Here is a 10799-nt window from a genome sequence, read left to right as displayed (position 1 = left end):
AAATCAGTCCTGAATATTCATTGGAAGGACTGATGCTGAAGCTGAAACTCCAATACATTGGTCACCTGATGCGAAGAACTGACTCATTTGAAAAGACCTTGATGGCAGGAAGAAGACTGCCATCTTCTGACTGAAGACTGCCAAGACTGAAGGCAGGAAGAAAAGGGGATGACAGAGGATGAGATGGTTGGATGGCATCACTGACTCGATGGACATGAGTTTGAGTAAGCTCAGGGAATTGGTGATGGACAGGGAATCCTGAAGTGCTGCCGTCTATGGGGTCGCAAAGAGTCGGATACGACTGAGCGACTGAACTGAACAATAAAAGTACCCTAAGTGTCTACCTCCCCACCTCATAACAGAGTACAGAGAGTTAAACTGAGATTCCACAGGTAAATAGCCTAGCACAGAGTCTCCCATCACTATTCCTTACTTGCGCTCAGTCACGTCTGCGACCCCATGGACGGCAGCCCCTCCAGGCTCCTCTGTCTATGGAATTTTCCAGGCAAGAATACTGGAGCAGGTTGTCATTTCCTCCTCCAGGGGGTCTATCTGACCCAGGAATCGAGTCTGCATCTCTTGTGTCTCCAGCATTGCAGATGGACTCTACCACTGAGCTTCCTCAGACTCCCCCCTTCCTCATCTACAAAACCCTCTTTTGAAGGCCTGAAGTTGCAGGGTCTGGTGTATCTGCCGCCCCCTTATGGCCAGAAAGAGGAGTTACATGGTCCTCTCCTAGGAGCTTACAACCTGAACCTTAGGTGAAAACTAGCCACCCCCAGCACTCCTTCCTCCTATCTGCCAGCTTGCACCAAAAAAAGCAATTAATTGGCAGAGGAAGTCGTCCCAGATCTCCAAATGTCTCAACAAAATCCCCTCAGTGGGGACATATCTTCACAGGAGGCAAGAGGGATTCTACGCTGGACAGGTCATTTAACCTTCCACAGCCAGTTTCTTCTTTGCAAAATGGGGATAAAACTGATCTCACTGGGGTCTTGTGAGAGTTGAATGAGATCCTGTATTTAAAACCTTAGCTTCAGATAAAACTCTTAATTCAAAAAGATACATGTACCCCTATGTTCATACCAGCACTATTTACAATAGCCAGGACATGGAAACAACCTAAATGTCCATCAAAGATAAATGGATAAAAATGGTGGCGCTAGAGGTAAAGAACCCACCTGTGAAGGCAGGAGGCACCATAGGAGACGCAGGTTCGATCCCTGGCAGGGGAAGTTCCCTGGAGGAGGGCATGGCAACCCACTCCAGTATTCTTGCCTGGAGAATCTCATGGACAGAGGGGCCTGGCGGGCTACAGTTCATGGGATCAAAAAGAATCGGACATGACTGAGCGACTGAGCACAGCACAGTGTTACATATATACAATGGAATACTCCTCAGCCACAAAAAAGAACGAAATAATGCCATCTGCAGCAGCGTGGATGCAACTAGAAATTAGCAGACTAAGTGAAGCAAATCAGAAAGAGAAAGACAAATACCATATGGTATCACTTTTATGTGGAAGCTAAAACATGACACAAATGAACCCATCTATGAAACAGAATATAGATAACAGACTGGCGGTTGCTGAGGGGAAAGGGGTTAGAGGAGGAATGGAGTGGGAGGTTGGGGTTAGCTGATGTGAACTTTAATATACAGAATGGATGAACAACAAGGTCCCACTATATGGAACACAGACCCATATTCAATATCTTATGATAGACCAAAATGGAAAAGAATATTTTAAAAAGAATGTATATATATATATGTATATATAAATATATGCATATGTGTGTGTGTGCTAAGTCGCTTCAGTCATGTCCAACTCTTTGCGGCCCCATGGACTGTAGTCTGTAGCCCGCCAGGCTCCTCTGTCCATGGGATTCTCTAGGCAAGAATACTGGAGTGGGTTGCCATTTCCTCCTCAGGGCATCTTTCCAACCCGGGGATTGAACCCGTGTCTCTTACCTCTCTTGCACTGGCAGGGGGGTGCGTTCCCACTGGAGCCACCCGGGCAGTTATCTGTAAGTAACTAACTAACACAAGACTGTAAACCAACTTTACTTCAATTTAAAAAGAAAAAAGGGAAAAAAAATACTACATGATACCACTTGTGAAATTCCAAAAATAGTTGAACTTGTAGAAACAGAGATTCAAAAAGTGGTTGCCAGGGGCTAGGGTTGGAGGAAATAGGGAAAAGTTGGTAAGAGTAGAAACTTTCAGTTATATGATGAATAGGGTCTGAGGATCTAATATATAATATGTTGACTATCGCTGATAATACTGTGTTGTATAACTGCAATTTGCTAAGAGAATAGAGGGGCTTCCCAGGCAGCGCTAGTGGTAAAGAACCCATCTGCCAAAACAAGAGACATAAGAGACACAGGTTCAATCCCTGGGTCGGGAAGATCCCCTGGAGGAGGGCATGGCAACCCGCTTCAGTATTCTTGCCAGGAGAATCCCACGGACAGAGGAGCCTGGCGGGCTGCGGTCCATAGAATCACAAAGACTCGGACACGACTGAAGCAACTCGGTATGTATGCACACAAGAGAGTAGAACTTGTGTTCTCACCAGAAAAAGGAAAAAAGGTACACGTGTAAGGTGGTAAATAAATGGGCTAGTTAACACAGTGGTAGGAGTCCTTTTACAATATATATGTATATCAAATCTTCACGTTGTACACTTTAAATATGTTGCAATTTTGTCAATTACACCTCACTAAAACTGGAAAAGAAGTGAACTGCAGCATGAGTTTAGCTGGCTCAAAACATATCTCACCCATGTCCCACACACCCTTTGTATACAAGCCATTTAATAAATTTTTTGCACCAAAAGGAAAAAGAAACCCTAGCAGACACTAACACAATATCTGACACATACAAAATAGACTGTATTTAAAAATCACCCTGATAAGCTGCAGTTCGAATTCATAAAGACTTCATTTTATTGTCTTTAATGGAAACAAGTCTTTATTGTCACTTTTAATATCAGAAAAGTGAAACTCTTAAAATTCTGTTTATAATAAATTCATATCCGTGCTATGGCTATCTTTTTTTTAATATTTAAATATTTATTTATTTGGCCGCCTCAGGTCTTCCCTGGTGGTGTTGTTCAGTCGACCAGTCATGTCCGACTCTTTGCAACCCCATGGACTGCTGCATGCCAGATCTCTCTGCCCCTCACCATCTCCCAAAGTTTGCCCAAGTTCATGTCCATTGCATCAGCGATGGCTCAGTGGTAAAGAGGCACTGAGCGGCTTCCCGGATGGCTCAGTGGTAAAGAATCTGCCTGCTGCCAATGCAGGAGACGTGCGTTCTATCCCTGGATCAGGAAGATCCCCTGGAGAAGGAAATGGGAATCCACTCCAGTATTCTTGCCTGGAGAATCCCATGGACAGCGAACCTGGCAGGCTATAGTCCGTGTGTCCAGAGTTGGACACGACTGAAGCAACTTAGCAGCACGCGCCCCTCCAGCCTGTTGTGGCACACGAGCTCCGGAGCTCGCGGGCAGTAGTTGAGGCATGTGGGCTTAGCTGCTTCCTGGCCTGTGGGATCTTAGTTCCCCGACCAGGGATTGAACCCATGCCCCTGCATTACAAGGTGGATTCTTAACCACCGGACCAGGGAAGTCCCTTTTTTAAAAATGACATTTCCTTTTTAAAAAATATTTATTTGGCTGCATCAGGTCTCAGTTGTGGCCTGTGGGATCTAGTTCCCTGACCAAGGACTGAACCCAGGCCCTGCTTTGGGAGCATAGGGTCTTAGCCACTGGACCACCAGGAAGTCCTTGGCCATGTTAAGTCAAAGGCCCTTTATCATTAAATATGTGATTTTAAACTTTACTCAAATTGAATCTATAATCCTTATGACTTCCCTACAAGGCCTTCATTTTAAATACCTATACCCGGCTGCACCGGGTTTAGTTGCAGCACACTAGATCCTCAATTTTCATTGCAGCTTGTGGGATCTTTAGTAGCAACATGTGAACTCTTAGTTGCAGCAGGTGGGATCCAGTTCCCTGACCAAGAATCAAAGCTAGGCCTCTGCATCGTGAACACAGTGTCTCAGCCATTGGACTGCCAGGGAGGTCCCAAGCCTTAATTTTAAAGGGGAAGAAATGGAGGCCCAGAAAATGGAGGAGATTTGGCCAGGATCTCAAAGTCAATGGCTGAACCCAAGCTAGAATTAATGCTCCCAGGAGGAAAAGGGGAGCGTTTGGGTTCCTCCTGCACGCTGGCCATGATTCTGTCACTTTGCCAATGATCCTCCTCCTGGAGTACCCTGCTCACTTCACAGCGAGCACTGCACATTGCCTGCCCCTCCCCTCCGTCTGCCATCCCTCTTCAGCTCTTTCACAACCCCACAACCCTCATGGACCACAAGACAAGGCAGAAATGCAACTCTGTGACTTTATTTGGCTCTGTGAAAAGGGAGGGGGGTGTTGGTCTGGTCCAGCTAGATCCTTAGCCCTTGAAGGCAAACAGGAGGCCTAAGAGGATGCCCCAAGGACTCCGACAAGGGGTCCCTGCACCAGTAAACAGGGCCCTCTCTACGATGTTGAGGACCTCGGTCACTCTGATGCTCCCAATATGGTGAAAATGGGCTAAAACACTGGTATGTTCACGAGCACAGCCCATGAGGAGGAAGGTGGTATTGAGAGACCCTGCAAGGAAGAGAGGGGGCAGTCAGGGACACTTTCAAAACGCAAGTGCCTTGCCCCTCCTTCCAGACACCCCTCACCAACCAGGACACCTGCTCGCCCCCCAAAGACCCGGCATCAGGCACCTTCCCCCTGTTCCCCTTGGAATTCTGTACCACGAGCCCCAGCACCTCTCCAAGTCCCACCCACCTCCCTCAGGGATGGAAAGGCAGCAGGCCTGGAGCAGGCATCTAAGAAAGAAAGTCTGTGTCCTCTCACCTGCCTGGAATTTCACTGTGGAACTGTAACACTTAGTAGCATCTCTGGGGCAAGACTCAGTGGAGACAAAATTTGGGAGGCAGCTCTTCGAGTGCTCGCCCACACAAGTTGGGCAACTGTGGGAAGAAAATGCTAAAGTCTTGGGAGTCCTGGCCTTGAGCTGCAATATAGCCTCCATGTTGGTGAGGTTATTGCAGAGATAGGTCCGGCAGACCCGGCTATAGGAGGCGATGGACAATCCAGGTGGCGAAACCAGGTAGGAGACTTGCGGGGGATAAGATGAGGCTGGGCTGCAGCCTTTAAAACCCAGGAGTCCCCTTCTGGTCCCTGTGGAGCAGAAGATTGGAGAGCTCTGATCAGTGTCGTTGGCCACACCCAGTCCGACCTCCCACCCCTCCCCACCCCATCCACCCCACCCTGCCCTTGCTGCTCGCTCTGCCCCACCACCAGCTTTGCGTCTCCCCTACTGTCCACTCGATGCTCAGATCTCCCAGGTTTTATCTGCCTCTCCTCACCCCTCTCTCCACGGGAGGAGCCCCTCTGCTCCTCTCTCCCGTGTGTCCCAAACTTGTCTTCTCTCCCACCTCCATTCTGCCCTCTTATCCAGCCCACTGCGCAACCAGCTGGGTCCTGCCCCTCTCCTGCTGGTGTCTGGACGTTGTTCCCAAAGATATGACAGGGATAAATATCTGGAACGGAAGTCCAGAGTCCTTGGGTGCTGGGAAGGGAGGTAGGGGTCAGAAGAGCAAGCCGGAACAATGTAGCCAAGTCGCCTGGCCCACCTGCCTCGATGAACACCAGCGTCTCCTCACAGCCCTCATTCAGTTTACACACCACGCTCCTCAACAGAAACCACTGCCATTTATGGAGATCTACAGCTCTGAAGAGTGAAGATTTTGCCTCATAGCACAGAAGAGCTTCAGCCCCTAAAGAGAGAATCTTTATCCGGTCAACTGCTCCTCACATTGCCTTCTCACCCCTTCAGCCGCCAATCAAGAGTTCAGCCTCTACAGATCTTGTCCCCCGAGGGACCCAGAGACGCAGCTTTCCCTCCCCCAGCGACAGGAATCCAGGCCCCCCCCATCCTCCCCAGCCAAGAGGGTCCCAAGGCATCCAGCCCCACAGGACATACAAGGCAGAGAGGAAATGGCCCCCAGGAGACAGAGCAGCTGCATGGGGCTGAGATGCTGGGGTCCCATGGTCCTGTGTTTGGGTCGATTCTGGAACCAGTTTCAATCTAGGTCTCAAAACTCTGTTCTTGTTGGCCTTTAGATCACTGTTTCTGAAGCAGAAAGTTGATTATCAGTTCCTGTGACATAGGCTTCCTGAGACCTTCAGGGACACAGGTCTTCATCTCCATGGTCTTTCCTCCAGCCTAACCTGAACCCACCCCGTGAGCTTCTTGAATCCTGAGTCTCGCTCTCCTGCTTAGTTCCTAATGTTGGAAATGGTGCTGAGCAGAGAAAGCTGACTTATTCAAAGGATCACTATTTATACAGGATGTTCTCCATCCAGAGACAATGAGATCAGAACAACAACTGTGTGAAAGTCAACTGATGTATTACTAAGTAACCCCTGACTTGAAAAAGAAATGAGAAAGTATTTAGTACTGAATAATAGCAAACATGCTACATGTCACACACACACACACACACACACACACACACACACACACGTAAAATCTGATGAAAACTGAATAAGGTCTGTAATTTAATTAAAAGTGTTGTTGTTGTTGTTGTTTAATCACTCAGTCATGTCAGATTCTTTTGCAATTCTATGGACTATAGATGGACAGGGAAGCCTGGTGTGCTGCAGTCCATGGGGTCGCAACGAGTCGGACACGACCAAGTGACTGAATTGAACTGAACTAAACTGATGGACTATAGCGCCCCAGGCTCCTCTGGGGGAGGAGTCCACAGGATTTCTCAGGCAAGAATACCAGAGGTTGCCATTTCCTTCTCCAAGGGATCTTCCTAACCAAGGGATCGAACCACATTTCCTGCACTGCGGCAGGATTGTTTACCACTGAGCAACCAGAGAAGCCCCAAGAGTACTGTACCAATGTTAATTTCCTGCTCATTTACTACAGTCATACAAAATGTCCCTATGCGGAACCAGAAGAAGGGTTTTAGGGATTCTACACACAATTTTTGCAACTTCTTGTGAGCTAATAATCATTTCAAAATCAAAGTTTTTTTTAATTGGACAATGATTTCTAAATCAACATTTAGAAGTAAATTTATAATTTAAGTACATTTATCAAGAAACAATAAGAATTATAAAATATGCTTATGAATTAACTCAAGAAGTTATACAAGGAACAACAAAGCAACCTCCCCAAAAAGGAATAAAAATGACCAGAAATCAACGAAATTGATTAAAAAAAACTATTTACAAAAAACTATTACCAAAAACTAACATTCATTCTTTGACAATATTACTAAGATAATCCTCCAGCAAATCTACTCAAGAAAAAAAAAAAAGAAAGATGCAAATAAGATGCAGAATGAAAAATAGAAACTAAAAGACATTATATGTTCTAAGAATAATAAAACTGTCATTAACAACTCCATATTTGGGACTTCCCTGGTGGTCCAGGGATTGAGAATCTGCCTCCCAATGCAGAAGACATAGGTTTGATCTCTGGCTAGGGAACTAAGACCCCACATGCCGCAGAGCTACTGAGCCCATGCGCTCTAGTGCCCAAGCACTACAACTAGAGAGAAGCCACAAAACGAAGAACCCTCATGTCGCAATGAAGACCCAATGCAGCCAAAAATAAATTTCTTAAAATATATATTTAAAAAACAAGCCTACACTTACAAACTTGAAATTTATATACTTTATAAGTGGATAAATTTCTAAAACAATATGAAATGCCAAAATGGTCATAAGAAGAATGTATGCAAAGTCTTAAACCAATAAGAATGGACAAAGATCTTGGGCAAATTGATTAGAAAAAGAGAGAAATTTAAGTAGAGAAAGAGGCCAAGTATATGAAGAGGCAATTCTCAGTTCTCAGAAAAGCAAACCAGAAAGGCTAACAAGCACATGAAGAAACACTCGTGCTCAACAATAATCATAGAAATGCAGTGTATTCAAATGAGCATCTACCAGACTGACAAGAGATCAGAAAGCTGGAAAAATATGAATGTTGGTAGGACTATGGGGCTGGAGAGGCCCTTGTGCATTGGTGCTCATGGGGTAGTTGTGGCCAGGGATAGGGTCCTCTTCTGGACCCTGAAGAATGGAGGCGCTAAGGGTTCTGATCAGTGTCTCAAGCCCAAAGTATCATTCATTGCAAGGAGAAGTCTGGCAATACTTAGCCAAATTAGGTTTACAAATAGCTATTTCTGGTATATCCTAGGTACACAAAACAGAGATTTCCACCTTCAACTACAAAAGAACACATAAAAGAATGTGCTAGTATGGTGGGGATAGTGAGCTGAAGGCAACATGGGCATCTCTCCCTGAGACCAAGTGAACACGTAACACACAAGGGATGCATACCATGGAATAGCGTGCACTAGTTAGAAGCAACTGGTTAGCTGTACACATCACACACACATGGATGGATCATAAAAACACTGTGTTGATTATTTTTAATAATAAACAACTCAATGTCACTTGCATAAGTTAAAAACATCATGCACATAAAACACTGCACATCTTGCCAAGAACATACACAGACTAAAAGAGATATGCGTGTGCCATCTGAAATGAGCACCTGTGGGACAGTTAGGGAAGAAAAGTGGGGAACTGGGGATTACTGGAAATAAATAAAATGCAGTAGGTAGTACAAAGTTCTTAAGATTTTGAACTCAAAGACAGACCAAGGTTGGAATCTTTACCTCTCCATTGACTAGCTGTGTGATCTTGTACCTCTTATTGAACTCATTTATAAAACATATTAAAAATATATCTCATAGGCTCATTATTAAGATTATTAGCATAAAGTGCCAGGCAAGTGCTAAGCTCTCCAAAATGTTGCCTCTGCCCCCCATCTCTCTCTCTCCACTATCTAAAAGATCAAGGTCAATCTCTTTAGCTGGCATTCAAGCCTCCCACATACAGGCCACCCTTCATCCCTCAGATGGGCCCCAAACAACCTTTCCAATTTTGTCTAGTACTGCTTCCCTGCACAGCAGTCCAGATAGACGTCACTTCTGCCACACTTTTCTGACCAGAATACTTGACCCAGGATGCATAACCCAGAAATCTGCCGCAAACCAAGAAGCCAAGACCAGCAGAAAAGGTGGGACATGGGAAGGGGGGATGAAGGCAAAGGATAGAAGGAGTTGGACCGAGCAGGGGAAAGGGCACACACCTGCCTGGAATGCAAAACCGCAGGCCCCAGCAATCTCGGTACAAGCATGGACACAAAAAGAAAAGACTGGAATAAAATCCTCAAGGAAAAAGGGTTGAAGTAGTGGTCAGAGAAGACACTATTCCTACAAGAGAAACCACACTGAGGAGAAGGAGCAAATTAATGGAACAGAAACTTGCAGGGAGACAGAGGATGAGCAGCAGAGAGAGCACAATTGGGAGTGGCAGAAAAATGAGGAATTGGGCACAAAGATCGGTTTCTGGGGTGGGGAGGAGGCTATCTGAGAGGCTCAAAGACAGAAAAGGAGACAGGGCGGGATGCATAGAGAAAAGGGGACAACACAGAGGATGCGGGTGGGGAAACCGTGAGATGGGTCTAATAAAGATGCACAGAGACAGCTACAGTTGCAGAGTGGAGGCCAGAGAATGGGGTGAATTCCGGGAGGAAGATGAACACAGAGGGTGGAAAGGGTTAAAAAGAAAAATCACATAAGTATCTCAGACAGGGATGGGAGGGGAAGGGGGACAGACTATGAGGGGATGAAGCACGTGGAGACAGGGTTTCGAAAATCAGCAGGATGAACAGGCAAAGAGAGAGACTCCCGGAGAAGGAAAACGTCAAATTTAGGGAAATCAGCATGGACATAGCCAATAAGAGACACAAGGAAAGGGCCACAACGTTAGAAGGTGGGACCCGGGAGGGAAACAAGGATATCACAGGTAGGGGAACATAAAAGGAGAAGTGTAGATCTTGAGTTCGGGTAGTGGGAGAGAAGCGAAAAAACACACGGGCGTCCACGCAGGGAAAGGCCGCTCAAGCAAAAGTCCTGGCCACCAAATGCTCCAGAGGCGGGGCGGTGCAGCGCAGGCCGGATGACGAGACTGCGCAAGCACCAATGCGTCCAGGTCAAAGTTCGCGGGAGGGCGGGCCAGGCGGCCGTTCTTGGGGGCGGGGCCAGCCTTGTACTGGAACCGGTACTCGACGCCCCATTGGCCACCTCTCCCAAAAGAGGAAGAACAATTTGGGAAGGCAAATCACAAGGGGAAGGGATAAGTGCGAGACTCAACTCGACGCGCTATTGGCTGGATTGATAGTCCTGCACGAGGAGAAGCGGACGGAGGTAAAGGGGCGGGCCGTCAGTGCAAGATCTTGAAGCGCATTGGTCGGTCGCCTCGGCGCAGGAGACGCCCCTTGAAGTTCATTGGTCCTTTTGAGAAGGGGCGGGAAAAGTGGCGCGAGCGCAGCCGTTTTTCACGCCACTGTCTCACCGCCTCCTTTCGCCTCCTCCAGATTGACTCTAACTGTGCTCCAGGCTGAGGTAACTCCGAACTGACGAGACGAACACGACCCTGCCCCTCCGTGTCTCTTCCACTCCCTCTCTTGCCCTGGATTCCCCGCCCCAGGCATCCCCTCTCCTCCCTGCTCGCGCTCCTCGCGCCCCGTTTGCCCTTTCCCCGCCCCGCGGACCCTGGGCGCGCTCCCCGAGCCCCACCCCCTCCCTGAGACCCTGGAGCGGGGCGGGGCCGCGGACCCAGCGTTTGGGGGGGACAGCTC

At 47.3% G+C, this 10799-nt stretch overlaps 1 protein-coding gene across 1 annotated transcript; it reads right to left on the bottom strand.

Annotated features, from left to right (window-relative positions):
* Positions 1–4463: 4463 nt before the first annotated feature.
* Positions 4464–6117, bottom strand: LYPD4 (LY6/PLAUR domain containing 4). The gene is made up of 4 exons (XM_061135815.1): positions 6051–6117; positions 5701–5844; positions 4919–5245; positions 4464–4663 (listed from the first exon to the last, which is right to left on the bottom strand). The coding sequence occupies exons 1-4, from the start codon at positions 6115–6117 to the stop codon at positions 4464–4466; spliced, it is 738 nt and encodes a 245-aa protein (XP_060991798.1).
* Between the last annotated feature and the right edge of the window lie 4682 nt (positions 6118–10799).

Source organism: Dama dama, chromosome 4, assembly GCF_033118175.1.
Source record: "Dama dama isolate Ldn47 chromosome 4, ASM3311817v1, whole genome shotgun sequence".
NCBI lineage: Eukaryota > Metazoa > Chordata > Mammalia > Artiodactyla > Cervidae > Dama > Dama dama.
This window is presented reverse-complemented; position numbering and strand designations above follow the sequence as displayed.

Bases quoted from the DNA above. Each gene is read 5' to 3' on its own strand.
- LYPD4 (XM_061135815.1), bottom strand. From the start codon at position 6,117: ATGGGACCCCAGCATCTCAGCCCCATGCAGCTGCTCTGTCTCCTGGGG. The intron at 5,845-6,050 runs GTATGTCCTGTG...TTCTCTCTTTAG, and splicing joins GGCCATTTCCTCTCTGCCTT to GGGCTGAAGCTCTTCTGTGC. The intron at 4,664-4,918 runs GTGAGAGGACAC...TCTTCCTTGCAG, and splicing joins CACAGTGAAATTCCAGGCAG to GGTCTCTCAATACCACCTTC.